At 46.0% G+C, this 18,464-nt stretch overlaps 2 protein-coding genes across 8 annotated transcripts in view; one reads left to right on the top strand and one right to left on the bottom strand.

The window, feature by feature from the left end:
- The window catches only part of NT5C2 (5'-nucleotidase, cytosolic II), a 64,678-nt gene extending 61,096 nt beyond the window's left edge, over positions 1-3,582 (top strand). For 2 of the 3 annotated variants that reach the window (XM_037495665.2, XM_037495667.2), the window contains 5 exons: positions 214-384; positions 543-594; positions 686-746; positions 839-1,015; positions 1,553-3,582. In XM_037495665.2, coding sequence (XP_037351562.1) covers positions 214-384; positions 543-594; positions 686-746; positions 839-1,015; positions 1,553-1,789 — 698 coding nt within the window. In that variant the 3' untranslated portion in view covers positions 1,790-3,582. The remainder of the gene's footprint in view (positions 1-213; positions 385-542; positions 595-685; positions 747-838; positions 1,016-1,552) is intronic. The other variant, XM_037495666.2, reaches the window with a different exon arrangement.
- Positions 1-18,464, bottom strand: part of CNNM2 (cyclin and CBS domain divalent metal cation transport mediator 2) — a 145,111-nt gene that overhangs the window by 3,083 nt on the left and 123,564 nt on the right. Inside the window, exons 6-8 of one of the 5 annotated variants that reach the window (XM_054690157.1) lie at positions 17,887-17,952; positions 14,112-14,296; positions 12,045-13,511 (exon numbers count right to left, since the gene is read on the bottom strand). The exons of 3 other annotated variants lie outside the window; for them this stretch is intronic. In XM_054690157.1, the coding sequence (XP_054546132.1) occupies positions 13,302-13,511; positions 14,112-14,296; positions 17,887-17,952 (461 nt within the window). In that variant the 3' untranslated portion in view covers positions 12,045-13,301. Of the gene's footprint in view, positions 1-12,044; positions 13,512-14,111; positions 14,297-17,886; positions 17,953-18,464 lie in introns of those variants that run through there. One more of the 5 variants, XM_054690158.1, reaches the window with a different exon arrangement.

Below are 18,464 nucleotides of genomic sequence, written 5' to 3' on the forward strand. Positions count from 1 at the left end.
AGCACAGAGGAACTGAAGGCCTTGTCTTAGAAGCAATTTACGAAATGATGAAAAGGGACATTTTTTAAGAAAGGCAGGCCCTTTTCCTAGTCTGTTTCTCATGCAATTATAATAAAATGAGTTAATAGAATTTAATGGTTGTGGTACTTGGAATGCTAGCTTTTACTATGGAGATATTTTTGTCCTTTAACATTGCTCATTCCATTGTTTCAGGTTCGTCTGACACAATCTGTGATCTGTTGGGAGCCAAGGGCAAGGACATTTTATATATTGGAGATCACATTTTTGGGGACATTTTAAAATCAAAGAAACGACAAGGGTGGCGAACTTTCTTGGTGATACCCGAACTTGCACAGGAGCTACACGTCTGGACTGACAAAAGTTGTAAGGAGCCATGACTCTCATTTTATAAATTTTGACATAGTTTAAAATGGCCTGCTATGCACCAGTGGGTTCTCCTGAAGTGGGAGAAGATGGTTTTAGTTTAAAAACTGGGTAATTATATTTGTAACATTTGCCTTTTCCTTCCAAATCTTAACCAGCGCTTTTTGAAGAACTTCAAAGCTTGGATATTTTTTTGGCCGAATTGTACAAGTAAGTTTCCTAATTCTAAAAATTTCTCCTCTTTCTATGAGATGTCCTTGCTAGAGATTTTTCACTGGACTTTTTTTTTTTTCATTTGCAGACACCTTGACAGCAGCAGTAATGAGCGCCCAGACATTAGCTCTATCCAGAGACGTATTAAGGTATACCAACAAGATATGATAGAAAACTTGGAAAATGAAGTTTAAGTGATTTTTATATTTCTGAATGAGCTGAGTTTCAAATCTTGTTTTAGAAAGTAACTCATGATATGGACATGTGCTATGGGATGATGGGAAGCCTGTTTCGCAGTGGTTCTCGGCAGACCCTCTTTGCCAGTCAAGTGATGCGTTACGCTGATCTCTATGCAGCATCTTTCATCAACCTGCTGTATTACCCATTCAGCTACCTCTTCAGAGCTGCTCATGTATTGGTGAGTTAATACAACCATGAGCTATCTTTATAATTAAGTTACATTCTAACCACTGAGATTTGCTCCCAGCTTTGTGGAATGGCACCGGAGAGTTTAGAGCCTTTCTAATGTGCAAAACCTCTAGGTTGCTTGGTTGCACAAAAAGAGGTCTTTGAGGCAATATGAGCAAAAGAGAATGTTACAGAGTATAATTTTACAATCTAAAAGTTGTGTTTGAATGACAGACTTTACTCTTGTAAGTACTGTTTGCAAGTTTTTATATGCCTATATTCTAGGACTGATTTGCTATGAACAGTAAATAAGAATCTCCTCCCATTTGGTCCAGTTTCAGACTATAGCAAAAAATTTGGGAGTAATTTTGAGGGTTGAAGAAAGGACAGGCAGCTTTTCGGTAGATCTAAGAAGGTACTTTACCATCTAAATTGGCTTGGCTTCTGGTCAATTATAGACATACTTCGCATGGCCACCAGAGGTGTCGGGATTTGGGGAAAAGCTTTTTTTCTTTACCTGCTTTCTGAACCTCTCGCTTTGTTCTAGATGCCTCATGAATCAACAGTGGAACACACACATGTAGATATCAATGAGATGGAGTCCCCTCTTGCCACTCGGAACCGCACCTCAGTGGATTTCAAAGATACCGACTATAAGCGGCACCAGTTGACACGGTCAATTAGTGAGATTAAACCTCCTAACCTCTTCCCACTGGCACCCCAGGAAATTACACACTGCCACGACGAAGATGACGATGAAGAGGAAGAGGAGGAAGAAGAATAAGAAGGAAAACCAAAACTCTGAGCACTCATTAAATAAGTTCTGGCAGGACCCTCAGGAACAAAGGATGTCCCTGTTTGGGTTTTAGTTGGGGGGGAAGGGAGCTCCATCAAAGGTACACCTGGAAAGTTTCTGAAGGCTAAATATTCTTATAGGGAGATACTTAGTTTTATGTGTCTGCACGCTTTGCAGATGGTTCAAATTGTAATGGAGTCTGTTGGAAGAAGGGGTAAAAAGTCAGGCTGAATTGCATGCAGATGGCTCCACTGTGGCTTGTGACACTGTTTCTTTGTCTTGTTTCATCATCAGTATACACTAAAGGTATCAGCGTGGAGCAGGGAGGAGGAGATTCCAAAATGTTATGTTAGAAATTGTGCTCTTCCTCCAACATCTGTTTTTTTTTTTTTTTTTTTTTTTTTCAGTGTATAACGTAGTATTGTGTATCAGTGGAGAAATAGTTTCCATGATCAAATGTAGTCTCTGTTAAAGTCAGGGTTCCTTTCATAAGCCTTTAAGTGTCCTCAGTGACTGTGGTCAGGTCACCGTCTGTCAGTGACTTTGCAGAAGTGTTCTCTACTTGCGTTAGGACTGAACTAGACTGCAGCAGTTTCATTTTTAGAAAAGTCTTCACATCCAATTCTATATATTTTTAATAGCAAAAATGCTAGTTATCCAAAAATTTTCTTATTAGCTGAGATTAATCTGTAGAGAGAATTTAGCTGAAAAAGGACAAAGCCCCCTGAAGACGAGGAACCTCCGTATTTTACAGTGAGTAAAATTCATGAGTGTGGTTTACATAGTACGGTTATTCCTACCCAACACCAGTCTGCTCTGTCCTCCAGCGTGTGTAGCCGCATTACAAAGCCAAGCACTGGAGGCTGGGAAGCGGGCTCAGTAAGCCAGAACCTTACTAGCAGAGGGCACAATCAGTGTGAATAGATTCACTTCAGAATCCCAAGTGAAATCACTTCTTGTTTTGAACAAGAATGTATCATTACTATACACTTTAGGGTATTATAACAGCCTCTTAAGTATAGTGAAAGTTGTTACATTTTTAACAGTGGTATACACTCTTAGTTTAACCTTGATATATTTCTTGTCACTGGTTAACATGGGAGGGTAGATTAGTTGCTCTAGAATTCAATAAAGTATAATATTTCTAATACTGACTTTGACCTCTTCCTATAGCATAACTGAACTGGAGTGACTTGACTGTTCAGTAGGTTTAAGTTTCACAGACTGACATTCTTTTAAAGATAATGGTTAAGTTTTTAACAAAATTTTTTATGGAACGTTTGTAAAGGACCATGGGGTAAAAAATCATTTTGTAAGTAGAGAACACAATCAAACTTAGTGCTTTACATTAAGTCATGTCAAAAAACACATTCTAATGGGTATCTGTTGGGAATATTCTGCTTTAAAAGTATGTTAGAAATGCTATTACTATTAGATGTTCTCCCTATCTTAAATTTGAGTTATATTGCCAACCCAGTGATTATTCTCACTCAAGATGGAGATGTTGCCAAGTTTGACATGGTCTTAACTTTTCTCAAGGTAAAGTTTCTAAATGACATAGCTACTCATTAATAGTACATTTCCTCTTTTCCATTTCAGAGCAAGGACCAACATCACTTTGCTTTAATTTATCACACTTTTTGTGTGTAAGTAGGTCCAAAGATTGAGAAGTTAAAAGCATAAATTCCACTGCTGGGCGTAACTCTTCAGGACCGCCAAAACATTTTAAAGAGCTAGGATTCCGTGAGAGGCCTGAGACCCACAGCAGTGTTTCTTTGTATATCAGTGTACTGGGGTGGGAGAGGTGGGCCATACGCAGGCACTCAGGGCAGCTGTAATGGGAGTTGTAAAATACGTGAGTTTCTGTTGTTAAGGAAGCTGAATGGAAATGTATATATTTTGGACGGTAAGACCAGACTTGTCAGAATCTTTCCTCAATATTGGGAAAACACTGCTTATTTAGGGGCTTTGTAAAGTACTAGATGCCACTTCTTCAGTGCTAGACTTGACTCCTAACTTAATGGCATGTTTTGGTTAACAGATATCCTGGCACATCCAGCAGACCTCAGCTCTGCTGACTTCTCACTGCCAGAGAACTCAGCCCATATGTTCATCTCTACAGCGAGGGTTGTTAATGCCTAGGTGTTAACATATTTCAAAAAAGTTGTGTAAAGCTCAGAAAGTTCAGTGTTCTGTCTAAACCTTAGGTTTTCTCCTACCATAAGCATAGCTCTGCTGAGACCTAAAAGCATGTTCTTCCATACCCTCTTCTAAGATGCTTTTAGGCAAAGTGGTTCTTAATGGAACTAGAGTAAATAATTTGAAGTTACAAATCCTTTAGTTATGTTAGTATTGTTTTAAGAAGCCACTTTAAAAAGCACTTTAAGCTACATGTCAGATTTAAAAGTACTTTGGCCGTGTTTAGATATTTCTAAATCAGATTTATTTGTTTAAGAAATCTTGTCAACAACTTTTAAAGTTCTACAATTTTTCCAGGACTGCCAGAGTATTTAAAAATACTCTGTTTATCCTCCACAAATAGCCTGAGACAAACAACTGCATATTTAAGTCTGCATTAAGGGTAGGCGACTTGTCCACATTCCATGTTATGGAAACTATTTAACCTTTCTTTGATGATGGGAAAAATAGTAACTATGATCCAACTATTGCCATACAGTTAATGGTCCAATTCCTCTCTTGATTTAGTACTTTATGTCTCAATACTTAGGTTTCTCATGACATTCTTTCTTGGTGACTAGCGCTTAAATTTTTTCTCAAATGGAACAATGTCAAATAATGCATAGCTTTGGGAGACTGAGAACGCCATCTATTATGGAAGCTACTCAAGCAGCCTTAAAATAGGAGAACAATGGTACCCTGCTTCCAAAGCAGGGAGAATGAACACACACAGCAGTTAGGAACCAGAGGCAGGCAACTTCCAGTAACCTACATCATCCTAACCTACACCGACACTAGCAATAAAACAGCATTTCACACTGTTCCCACCACTGCTGGGTCACAGAGGTATAGCAGAGCAAGTCATCTAGGAGAGTGCGTTTGCTTACAGAATGAAAGGCAAGTTTTCTATGAACCTGGCAATCTCAACCTTTTCCCCCATTCTCAAATGCAGGGTTTTCATCCTAAGGCCACAACAGTCAGACCTGTTCCAAAAAGGTGTAATTTCAAGAATAAAATATATCTCTCTGGCACTTTAACACAAGAAGTACTCCCGACTGGACACAGAACAAGCCTCATCTCAAGCTTGTTATTGCAAAGTGATCTATATTTAAAGGAACATATTTTACAATTTAAAACAAGATGACCAATTTTTAAACTAGTCTTTGTTTCTCCACAAAATAAGATACCTTTGTTTTATTTTATGTCTAGAATAAAGGTGAATTAGGTAATTAGATGAAGTACAAATGTGTCCCCAATGCATTGCTCTTCCCGTCTGCCCAGGGCTATATGCTTGATACAAAAAAATCTGAGCTGAGATAAACCTTGAGCCTGAGCAGCTGAGTGAGCAGGCATTCTTCCCATGAAAGACAGCAGTAGTCCTTCCACGCCCCACAAGCGGCTAAGACACTTGCAAAGGGGATTTGCCAAACAAACCTTCCTTCTCAACACTTAAAAATACCTATTAAATATCCAGGTTTTTTTGAAAAAGGGTTCTCACCAGAGAGCGGATGATTTGAAATAACTTCATTTTTGGACCCACTGCCCTCATGTCAATGATGCAACAGAATTGTAGCAGGGAAGCGACTCAAACTAAAAACTGCTGCTGTGGTGGCATACCATTTAAGCACTTCATCACTATATATAATATATATATATATATATATACACACACACACACACACAAACACTCTCTCTCTCTCTCTCTCTCTCTCTCTCTCTCCCCCCTACCAGGAAAAGCACTTTGACAAAATTTTGGCAGCTGATTCCCCTTTGCATCCTCAGGCCTTATAATTCTCCACCAGGGGTGTTGGCATGCTACCAGAATGTCCAGAGAACTTTGTTTTGGAACTTTTTGAAAGAGCATGGATTGAGGACCTTGGGGGGAAAACGAAACTATACAAAAGAAAGTAAAAGAGTCTATTAGCCATCTAATATAATTACTTCTTGGCTTAGTAAGGAATCATCTCTTAAATTACATTACCTTCAAAAGTATAAAACACGTTTTCAGCAGTCAGGCTATGAAAAGATCATCTGATTGGTACCATTTTCTCTACCAGACCCTCTTATCACCGTGTCCTCAGAAGTGCTAAGTTGGGGAGAGGCACTGGGGGCACAATTTGCTATAGGAAACAAACCCCAGAGCATTTCATGATAAAGCTTAGAAATGAACTAGTACATGTGCACCCCATGGAGGCAGGTGCGGAAACCGAGGCACATCTCTGTTTCATAGTAGGAAAAATTACCTCTACGTTCTTTGGGGAATTTCCTGATTTGACCTCAGGAATTAACCTAGACAGAGCAGAAGAACCAATAAAGCAAAAGAAACAATAAAGCAGCAGTGGGGAGAGGACAGGCACGAGTTCTGATTCATGCCGTCCCAGCCCTGCCGGCGCTAACTGCACGTCACGGTCATCAGGAAGGTGAGCACGCAGGCTCCCGAGAAGGTGGCGCAAGTACCTCGTTCTGCTCGCAGGAAACTGGGGATAGCACTTAGGTCAGGTGTTGTCAAAGCCAGTCTCGTCGTAAGTTCTTCACTGAAATGTCTCCGGACAAGTGTAAGTAAAATAAACTGCAAACATCCTTGTTAATACGGTGGGGGCGAAGGACCCAGTCATCAAGAGGTTCACCTCTCAGAGCGCACTTCTCTCTGGGAGTCGAGGGAAGAGAGTCCAAGAAGACAGGGTCTAGGAGCGGGTCACAGAGGGGCCTGAACCTTGACCAGAAGATCTTTAGGGTCTGGTCACACAGAGGAGGGTGAAACAGAACGGAAGAAATGACGGGAGGTGGGGGAGTCCAGTGCAGGTCGCACACACTAGATTACAGGCGATGTGGGATGTCTACTGAATCCTGATGAGCATCTGAACATGCCCTTACCTACTCCTGCCATCTGTTTAACTTGGGAGTGAGCCATCTGTGCCTTTGCCAGCCTTTCTCCTAGGTTTTGTATAGCAGAGGAGGACCTATAGAGCCAATTGAGAGACTAGAATGAAGCATTTGGTCTTGCCTGGAAAAAACCAGCTTAGACATTTGCCTAGTCGAACTGCGTGTGATTAGTGTGACTGGGCGTCCTTGTGCAGGAGAACGCGCACCATCCCCGTAGGCTGTACTAGCTTCTAAGCTGGAGACGCTGCTGTAGCAGTCTTAACACACACACAGGTCTTTGTGATGATGCACCTATCCAAAGAAAATGCCTTGCTGTGTTTCCATGCCAACCACCAAGCCCAGCTTTCCACCAGGGAAGCCATGCAGTCGGGCAGGGAACCGAGGTTGGTGCTGCATAGATGAAAAGGGGAAAGAGGGAACACACATCCGCTAGCAGGGTGAACAGAAAATCATTTATCTAAATAGAATAATAGAAACAAAAACCTTTTTAAACAATCACAAAATTTACAAATAAATTGGTACAAAATAAATAGGAGAGATTGTAAATCTACAACATCATTTGAATTATAAAATGCATTCATTATGACAATCAGCTCATGAAACCTATACATGTCACTTGTGCTTATTTAGGTTTATGCACACAGCTCTGAACGCTGTGCTCGGAAAAAGTCGCTGCTAAAAGGCATGAAATGTACACTATGATACAGTGAGTAAAGGCTAAGAGGATGGGAATCAGACACAAAACAGTCTTACTTGAGGACCAAGACAATGTTGGCACTGGGCCTCAACACCAAGGAAAGGCATATTAGAAGCCCAGGTGGGCAGGCAGCTTCCAGGGTCCAAAGACGGATTCTAAAATCCAAGGTGGGAAGTGGAGGCGAGCGCCGTGGTGGGACCAGGCACCCGACCTGACTCAGGAGGGTGGGAGTGAAGAGGGAAGGCTCTGGTCCCACAGTTACGCTGCACCCCTCTGTGGAAAGTAGACCCGGTCACCAGGAAACCACCTCTAACGTGTGTCACAAAGGTACCTGAGAGGCTGTGCCACAAGGGAGGGGATCTTGCTTTCTTCCTCATCCCAAACTCTCGTCATCAGGAATAGAGGCGGACCCAAGAAAAGGAGCCAGGGGTGCGTGAGTCTACATTAAGTGCAGCAACCTGTTTAAAATGAAAACAAAACTGCAGCCCCCTCGCCTAAAGGGTCAGTAGAACCCTGGACTCCATGGGTGAAGGGCTCCAGAACAGATCTCATCACGGTCAGTGTACTAACAGTAGAGGCATATGTACATAATAAATAATATAAAATAAAGCACATACATCTGTGGGTTTAAATGACTCAAGAAACAAGTCCATTGGGACTGATGTGTTCCACCTTCGGAGTAGACTTCAAATGCTGGACCTAACAAGTCAAGCGAGGCTAGGGCTCTCTGGAGAGTCCTGGGGCCTTACTCTTTCCCACTTCCTCCTATTCTGGAAGCCTGAGACCAACTGTTTATACCCAAAGGGTTTGGGCCCCAACAGAAACTGCACACACTCAAGCCTGACCAGGTCCCTGTAGAGGACAGTCCTCTCCAGGGTGAATCTGAAGAGGAATGTGGCCCCCAAGAAAACACTTTCTGGTGAATCCATATTGGTCAGATGGGAGCAGTGCCAGAAGATACCTTTCCAAGGAAGGGAAGACATCCCACCATTTAATGTTTGTGGTCACTACAGGTGTCAAAACTTGAAAACGTGCACTCATTCAAGCCCGATGGCACCTGTTGGATCTGTGTACATATAAACCTTGACGCACCAACTCCTGGAACTTTCTCGCTAGCAGAAACTTTTCATGTTGCTTCAAGTGCAGCCTGGTATTTCCTACCAAAAGATGTTTAAGACAATTCTACTGAAATGTCAGTGGCTCTAGCATAGTTGGAGTTGACGTGAGCCAAGCCAACCACAAAGCTCTAAGTAGCAGAGGAGGGCCCCAGCCCAAACGGAGGAGGAAACTCCTCCAAGCTCTGCAATTGCTGTGAACCTCCATCTCCTCCTCTCTTTAGGGCTGACCAAGGGCTCTGGAATCTTCAGACAGGGCAGAAGGAAAATCAGCAAGTAAGCGTCCATTGCAGGAAGCATCCCTGCAAGCGCTGGAGGAGAAGGGCCACTGTCACCTTGAGGGATGGTCGTATGAACAAGCACCATTCAAATGGAGGCAAATGAATCTCAGAATTCTCTGAACTCAGCTCTCCTATCAGCCCACTTGAATACAAAAGAAATAAGAAAAACAGGATCCCCAAATGGCCCTGAGGTATAAAATTCCACTGAGTACGTTGTTCACTGATAAAATTTACATCGGAAAGGTTTCTGAATCTCCAAATCACTTTCACATTCAAGTCTCTAAATCCCTTCTAATTCTGGGTTATCCTACAACATACCCAGGCACCCTTGCTGGACAGAAGCACCAGTAATGAGCCCAGAGTCCAGAACGGAAGTAAACCTGACTCAGGAGAGCCGCCTGTGTCTTCAGGAAGAAAGCAAACAGATGCCTCAGAAACCTCTGCACCCTAAATAGCCAGCTCAGCCTTGGATTCTCAGCCCCCTGCAAGGAAAACCTCCCTCTGTGATCAAGGCTGAGGAGCTGTCCCTGCTGCCCAAGCCACCAGGAAGTCTCGGTCATGGGATATGCTCCCAAGCCAACCCGCCCTGGCAGCCTCTGGTGGAACAAGGTAAACACCTCTCTGTGCCAGCCCCATCAGTCCTGTCCCTGTGACTGCCCCTGGGGAGCACTGGTGGAATCTTGGTCTCCTTGGCCCAGGAAAGGTGAAAATGGCCACAGATCCCGGATTTGCCCTAGCCATGACACAACCAGAGCCTGCTCAGGTATCCGCAACCTGGAGAGCATGTGAGAGAAAGAGTTAATGGTCCACGCTTAGCCCAAGTTCCTGTTGCTTCGTGTCCTGGGGAAAATGCAATTCTATTTTCCTAGACTTGGAGAAGCTGCTCCTTTAGTCCTACGGTATAGGGCATAGCACGGGAAATAGATTCACAGTTAATGTCCCATATTAGTGTGAAGTTCTGCATTCAGTGTTTGCACAGAAATTCCTTAAAAAACAAACCATTAGAAAGTGGCAAGATGCATCAAGGTCCTCCGCTTGGGAGAGCCCACCCTGTCCGCGGGCGCTGAGCGCTCTTCAGGAATGGAGGACGAGGGCGGGCAGCAGGGGATGCCCTTTCATGTTTCATTTTTTTGAGAACCAAGACTTAAGCTAGTAGATGAGCATCCCAGTATCCGTGCACAAATCTTAAGGTTCTGTTTTCCTAGAATGAACTTGGACTCGCCTGCTGAATACAGAGTAGAGAGAAACAAAGGGAGAGAACTTCCAAGGCAGTAGGGGAAAAACCAAACCGAACCTATGATTCATAAAGAGAAAGACTGTCCTGGGAGCATCTGATTACCAAGAATCCAGTTCCCAGGGTCCCCACAGGGGGGAAGCTGAGGAAGGAGCTGGGAGGAGGTCCTGTCCCATTACCCGGAGCTGGGCACAGGCCCCTGCAGAGGAGGGTTAGGTCCTGGGTCTGGCGGTGCGGGAGCCATCAGAACACAAGCCTGCAACCACTGCCCTCCACACTTACACAGCCAGCAGCCCTGGGAGAGGAGCACCCGCTGGGGTGCTAAGGACTGGCCACTGCACATCGTCTTCTCAGCGACCTGATGGGCTTTCTCTGCCTGACTCCTGTTCCCTTCACAGACACGAATGGCACCGAACTTCCAGGCCCAAGTCATTCTGCTGCCTCAGCAAAGCAATAAGCCAGTGTTTTCGCCTTCAACAGCCCGAGGTCAGTTTCCAGAAGAGAAAAGGAATCTGGTCACTCAAACATTGAGTGTTGCTTGAAAGGTGCTGCGCTCTCCCCAGAGCAGACGTAACTATAGCCAAATGTTATCCTTCATTACTTCAGGGAGCGGGCTGGAATTATTTTGGATTCCCTGTTGTTATAAAATAGTGTACTAGTCAAAGAAAATAACTAAAACTTGGGGGGCTAAAATTTTGGTCCTCTGGGAGTCCCACTGGAGAGAGGATTTTTCCAAAGGCCACCACGCGCAGGCAAGAATACCGACGAGTAATCTGTCTCTCCTTCAAGTCAAGGAGGTGGAAACTGGAATCCTCTCTTCACTCCCTAGAGCCTTACAGAGCTTTAGGATTCAAAAGGGAACAGCGGGGTTCTGAAAAAACTCAACACGTCACGCTGATTTCAAAGGCTCCTTCCAGGAGCATGGCACCCCAAGAGGGACAGGCCAGGAGACCCTGATGTGGTGGAGATGCTGAAGGTCAGAGGAACCCCAGGTTGGCAGGCCTCGCTCCTCCAGACCACAGGGGAGGCAACTGCTGTCTGGACCAAGCGTGTGGCATGGCTTGGGGGAGAAGCTCCCCCCGCTCATCCACCAAAGCCCAGCTTTCACTTCATTAATAGGGAACCCTCATTTCTTAGAGTTCATCCTAGTTACTGCATCACACCGGGATATACTTAACTAGATACAGCTTAAGAAACAAACACGTTTACTAAGATTAGTTTATAAAAGGGGATACCTATGCTGGGTCCTACCAAAGTCAAGTCTGGTGGCAGGGTAGGTGCCAACAGCAGACCACTGTGCTCCCTGAAGGGGCACCCCTATCACAGGGCACCCACTGCTTAGGAGGCTGTCCCTGTGCCTCTTCCAGGTGAAGCCAATACCTCCCTCACCAAGGGACACTGCCCCTTCTGAGGAAGACGCCCCAAGACTGACACCACAGAAAAAAAGCTACAGCAAGTGCGCAGAGGACACCCGAGCCACCAGACTGCTCCCCACAGGGCAGCCCATCACGCGGCTGGTTGTCTCCCACCTCGCTCCCTCCCCTGCACAAGCCAGCCTACCTTGAGAAGGGGTGGTTCAGTGAGACCCTTGGTGAAAATATTATCTTCTTGGCTAGTGGCTGGAGGCAGCGGGGCTGACAATTCTATATGGAAACTACGGTCAGTGAAAACTCGTTTCAGTGTATGAATGTTACCAACAAAATGTACACACGCCCGGGGCTGAACACTTAAAACACAGACACGGTGGTTAAAAGTTCAGAACTCCAGATATACCTCCTGACACTAAGTTCACTACACATGGTGAATTTGGTATTAAAGAAAGACAGACGCACGCATGGAATGGCCACAACACACATTTGGTTTCTGAATCCCTGTTTGAGGCCGAACTGACCCTGGCTGTGCAGGCAGCCACTCGTGCGGGCCACATCTGAGGCGGGAGGCACGGAGGTCCTCGGGTGGGGACACAGCCACGGCTGGGCCCCAGGGACAGAGGGGAAGAGGGACTCTTGGTTCCCTGGAAGGAGGGGCAGGGACTGGGGGTCCCCAGAACTCCCTCCTCAAAACACACGGGTCTAGAAACGCCTTCTCGGCACGGAGCACAGAGCGCAGCTGGAAGGTCCAACTTCTTTTCTGCCCATGCCATACATTCCGGCAGGGAGGGGAGGAGCCTGAGCTCCACGTTTGCTCAGAAGCCCTGTGGAAGATTTCCATTTGGCATCTGTGTAGCAGCATCCTGGGTCAACAAGAGCAAGGACAGGGAGGTGGGTGATGGTGTCTGTAAGCTGGGGCGCAGGTGGGGGCCGAGGCCTGGCTGCACTGGAGATCCCAGGCTGCAGGGATGTCGGGATGAAGTCACCTTGCCTCTTGCCAATGATAAACCATGGGTTTAAAATTCATTAACATTCGTTTTGGTGATAAAAATTCCTTAGAGCGGGAGCTAAATCACATTTCCAAGCATAGAAACCTTTCGGAGGGAAAGGGGTACAGTTAAACATTAACTTCTTAAAACAACACTGAGCTCAGAGGTGGCTGCCGGCTACGGAGGCTCCACCCACAGTGAGGACAGACTCAGCAGGTCTGCACCGACAGTTTTCTTCATTCATCCTTCAAGTTCCACAGTGACACCCCTGGGGACCCGGGAAGGGTGCCCCTCCCTGGAGGGCCAAGGCAGGCCCCTGGAGAAGCCGGTCCATCCGAGATGGGGTCACATCAGAGTTCAGACAGAACAACTTAGAACTCTGCAAAAGACACTTAAAAAACATGATCTCTTGATAAAAATAATAAGTCGCAACAATGTTCAACTTCATGCAAATCGAGGAAAGAGGAGAGTGAATAATGATAAAAGTTACAGCTGAAAAAATAAACATGATTCTATTTGGGTGGAAGTTCATCTCCAAAATCTCGAATGCCGCACCGAGCTGTCGCTTTCACGTCTCTAGTTTCCACACCTCCCCTCACGCGCCTCCTCTGCTTCTTCCAGGAAGGGGACAAAGTCTTTGGTCTCAGGATGTTGCGCGATGCAGCATGGGACACAAGCTCACACTATTGGGATTCGGGGCGGACGGCCCCATGGCTGCCCGGGCCTGGCCAGTGCGGGGGCGGGGGGGCGCCCCTAGATGGCGCCCTCGCTGTGCAGGCTGTGGTTGGCCTTGCTGTGCGCCACACAGTTCTGTTCAGTGAGCAGGTTGGCCGTCTCGTCTGGCAACCCGTCGTGCAGCTCCGTAAGAGTCAATTCAATTTTAGTGTTTTCACTGTCTGAAGACTGAGGGGTTTTGTCCATCCGGGATGCCATCAAGGCATTTTGGTATTGCTGTCTTGAGATCTGGGGCCAGAAGATGGCACAGAAAACAAACCAAGATAATACTTATTTTCAGGTTCTCTTGTCTCAACATTGTATTACACATTAAAGCCCCAGAAAGGCCCCAGTAGTTTCCTTAGGACAAAAGCATCCTTGAGTACAAACTGAGCCACTTTTAAAAGTTCAGGCTGACTGGTGAATAAGAAGTCAGATTACTGATCGGAGCCATTTCCAAATTTCACAGGGAGATAGGCTTCCATCAGGGAAAGCTGGCTCAGCTCATTCTCCAAAAGATGTCTTTATTTCAGACTAAGAGAAGACCCCTGCTTCAGGACAGAAGGTAAGCGGAAGGTTCCGCATCTCCAGCCTCAGCCAACCAACCACTGGAGTCGTGACTGAAAAGGGTCTAACTCTCTCTCTCAGCGTCTCCTGCTGTTTCCTGCAAAGCCACTGCATCTGATTTGGTGGCTCACTTGACAGATGCAAGGAGATAAGTGATTTCCCAGCCTGAGCCTTGGGCACCGCAGCTGGAGGCAGGGCCATCCCAAAGGGCAGGCTGGGCAGGAAGCTGCTGTGGGTGCTGACACCTGCAGCCAGGCCCAGCCCCCAGGCTCGCTCTCTTACCTTCACAAACTGCAGATCAGAAAGGGCTCGGACTGAGTAATCAGGAATGTAGACTTGAAGGAATGAAGAGTTCAGCTGGTTGTTGCTGCTCCCCAACGTGGGCGTGATGGCGTCAATCCGGTCGCTTCGACTGAGAGAGTCTGAGTGATTCAAGCCACATGGGCGAGGGGGTGATTTGTTTTCACCTGGGAAAACGAGGAAAACCCCAATAACCTTTTAAGTGAGGTCAAGGTCACAAAAGAGTCAATTCTTTATTTTCCAAATAATGAAACAATCATACTAGAGAAGGCCCATCAACTTATACCCGAAGCCTCAGACACTCAGCTCAGGATGCAGGGCCTCCTACCCCACACTCACCCGGCCAACAGCCAGTGACGGGTCCATTAAAGTTCAGCTGCTTAGCCCTGTTCGTGTGAACAGACACACTCCTCCCTGAGACTCTGGGGGTGGGGAACTGGTGGCAGCATCCCCTCGCACCAAGTAGCACGCAGACCAGGGGAAGCTGAGGCCTCCAAGCACAGGGGCTAGGCGATATCAAACACGGGCTCTGGGAAGCCAGCCCTCCATTATTTAGCCAGAAGCAAAAGCAAAGGACTTGAAAATGTTCACTAATCAGAATGTGATTAAAAGGGATCAAAATAATTCCATCTGCTCATACTATACCCTTCCACAGCCAAACCTATTATCTTTTTCTCTGGCCCCAGTGAGACCTCCCTGTCAAGCAGCCTGAGGATGTCTCAGCCTGGAAGACATCAAGCCCTGAAAAAGTATGAACAAGTTACCTTGGGTACTATGGAATCCTTTCAATGAGACTGACAGTACTTTTTCATTAAAACAAAAGGAAATTAGGGCCTCCCGGGTGGCGCAGTGGTTGAGGGCTGGGCTGCAAAGCTGCCTGCAGCCTCTGCAGCGCAGGTTTGATCCCCGGCCACCGGCGAGGGTCCCACACGGCGCGCAGACCTCTCCTGCCACACCCGCTGCTCCCCTCAGCAGTGTACTTCGTCGGTCTGCCTGTTCTGTTCCCCGCTCTGGCTCTGGTGAATTCTCTCACTCCCCGCACTTCTGACTGTACCCAGTGCTTGTATAAATAAATCAATCTTTAAAAAACAAAACAAAACAAACAAAAAAAAAACAAAAGGAAATTAGGGGACCTCCCCTTGTGGCGCAGGCGGTTGAGCGCAGCACTGTGAAGCAGCCTCTGCAGCGCGGGTTCAATCCCAGCCGTCTGGTGAGATACCCACATGGTGCAGCAGACCTCTCCTGTCTTGCCCACTGCTCCCCTCAGCAGTGTATTTCGTCAGTCTGCCTGTTCTGTTCCCCACTCTGTCTCTGGTGAATCCTCTCACACTCCCGCACATCTGGCCTGTACCCCGGTTCTCGTATGCATGAAAAAATAAATCTTAAAAAAAAAAAAAAAGGGAAATTAGGCTGAAGTTGTGCTGTTGCTCACTGTAGCTCCTAATGTAAATTTCTTTAAATATAAAACACAGCCCCTAGCCCAGGCTTCTTCCATTTTTGCTTTGCAATCAAATCTATTGCACCGGTATTAACCAGACATGTGTTAACACAGGACAGATTCTGAATTTCAAGGGGTCAATTCCCCCTTCTGAAGATTGGCTCCTCTTTGCCTATGTCCCTGACAGATCCCCCCAGGGAGGACCTGGCCCTCAGCTGGTCTCGTCCTTTAACTGTAACAAAAATCTGCCATCATGCCTAGCAAAATCTGACAACCCAACTTCAAATGACAGTCTCACCTCTGTTCTGTGGAGCTCTACTGAATAACTTCTATCCCTGGACCTCTCCACGGGCCTGCCCTTGCACTCCGGATTGGTGACAACGTCATCCACAAGACAGGTCATATGGTTCTTTGAAACAAGGGATCCCGCTGTATTCCTGGGAAGGCGTACGCCCCACATCCCCCACTTTGAGAGATACCTTTGGAACGGTGTTTGCGTGTGTGTGTAGAAGTAAAGGTCATAAAAACAAAGCACGTAAAGGGCTTTCCACTTAGTGATGGGCCCGGGCCTGGGCTGGCCTGAGGGCTCAGCCATAACCCTTGGCTCCTGCCGTTTTCTCCCTGAGGAGGTGGCCAGGGCAGTTTCTCTGGTCTTCCAAGGCATCTGGGCTCTGTCGGCTTGCTGTTTTTGTGAGTGGCCTGTCCTGAGCCAGGAGCAACTGCCTTCTGTCCTGGGCCCAGACCTGTTTCCAGGTACCCACCCAGCACGCTCAGCCTTTCATGCACACAAGCGAGGTGTCTGAGCAGTCACACCATGGAGAAGAAAGACTTCAGTGGCCACCTCCCAGATGGGTCATGCTTTGTTATTAAGTGTCAAAGTTTTATGACAACAATTATGAAAAAAGACTTTCACTGTTAATTCTTCTTAGAATTCTTCCTGTTTTGGCTTACTTTATTCATCCTATTTAACAATCCTTTCTTTTTGCTGGTAAGCTGGAAAGACACAGTAAGAAACGTTTCTGACCTTCTTCTTTGGAACCACAAGACAATGGACTCAATGATTTAGTTGAACCCCATTTATTAGGTGTCATATTATTGTAATGCCTGATGGTCGGGACCCACAAAATAGGTTTTTATATTCATGGATCAGATGGAGGGGACAGAGCCAAGGAGTCTCTAAGTTCTAGAGAAAAAGTAAATGCAAATGACATTCCCACTAGCTTTGCCCAAAAGTCACTCTACTTCAGCATCTTCGACATTTTAATTAGGTAGCAGATGCGAGCAAATGAAATACAAAAAATACAAACATATATATGTACATATATAAGTGTGTATATATGTGAATACTCTGCCAACCAACCCTATAAAGCATAGCCTACTCCCAAACACCCCGAGCTTTTAAGAGCAAACATTTGAGGGAATATTAGCTTTTCTCTAAGACAGGTATTGCTTCCTTTACCTAGTATCAGCATTTTAGAGCTTTGTTGAGACTGGATTATGAAACACAAATTTCATCAGTTAGATTTAAAAATATAAGCTGTATGGAACAAAATACAGAAAAGTGGTGCTGCCAAAAAAGAAACACCCAACAATTTTAATTAAAGGAAGATTAAAGCTGTGCCTTTCTTTGTGGCCGCTGGACATGTCAGCCAGGCATGACCACCTCTCCGGCAGGGAACAGCCAGCAGCTGCTAGGATGTGTACAGTGCTCCAAGACAAGAGGGAGACAGGAGAAGCAGGGCCACCTGCCTGATGGAGCGCTGAAATCTGTGCACCCCATTCATCAGGTGCTGGGAAAAGCCCCAGAGCCGCAGAAACGCTTCGGGCTTCTGCAGAGGGTCCCTTCCTGCTGACCCAGAAAGCTCAGTTCTACAGGCTTTGGGAGAAAGTGCTTCTCAGAAGCATCCTCAGGTTTGGAGGTCCATCGGGGCCTCTACCTGCAAACTCTACCTGCCAGGCCTGCTGAGGCCAGAGAAAAAACCAAAGCCACTCCTCTTTGCCGCCCCGAACGCCCAGGTCAGTAGTGTGTGTGGGGCAGGCAGGGTGCGGGTGGCCCGTGTCAGACTCGTCTTTCCTTCCCATGTTTCACCACTGCATGTTCCAAGATTCCCCTGCAGGCTCCTAAACCCTCTGCATTTGCTGCAGACTTACATCATCCTGGACAGCTCACCATTAAGTCGCAGAAACTTGAGGTTTTAGTGCTCAAAGAAAAACGGACAGGGGTCTAGACCAAACGAAAGGCGCAGACCCGGCCAGCCGTGCTTTTGTGGGGTCAAGGGAGGCAAATCAGAATTATGAAAAGGAAACATGCAGAATTACCTGGAGAACCTGCTGCTAACAACTCTGTTCTGCTGACAACAAAGGTACGAGACAGGGACAAAGGAACTGAAAAATGGAGAAAAATAGGGTGAGACTGTATCAAAAGGCAAGAAAGAAGATCTCTGTAATTAGGGACAGGAATGGATACTTGTTCCACCAATATGAACATTCAATTCCAGAAATGCAAACACCTGCATGACATTATGTGAACAAATAAAGCACACATCCTGCTTTCCAGGAAGAGGACTACAGAAGGCTGAAGTCGGGAGAAATCCTGTTCACATGCTTCTTTACTAATTTAGAAATCTCTTAAGCCATTAATACCCAATTGGGGTTTATAGCTCAAAACGTGCTATTCTTAAGGACTTAAATCACAAATAGCCACACAAAAGGGGAGGTCAATTAATCGAGTGCCCCTAGAGTGTGACCCCAGCCGCCTGTGCCAACACCCCACACTTTCTCCGCATAGCTGACAGCATCCCTGGAACAAGCAAGCAGTGATTCAATTAACTTACATTCTTAGTCTGACTGCAGTTGTGACCTGATGCTTTAAAATACTTTGGGATGAATTTCAAAAT

The sequence above is a fragment of the Talpa occidentalis genome, unplaced genomic scaffold (genome assembly GCF_014898055.3).
Source record: "Talpa occidentalis isolate TD23 unplaced genomic scaffold, MPIMG_talOcc4v2.1 talOcc4.8, whole genome shotgun sequence".
Taxonomy (NCBI): domain Eukaryota; kingdom Metazoa; phylum Chordata; class Mammalia; order Eulipotyphla; family Talpidae; genus Talpa; species Talpa occidentalis.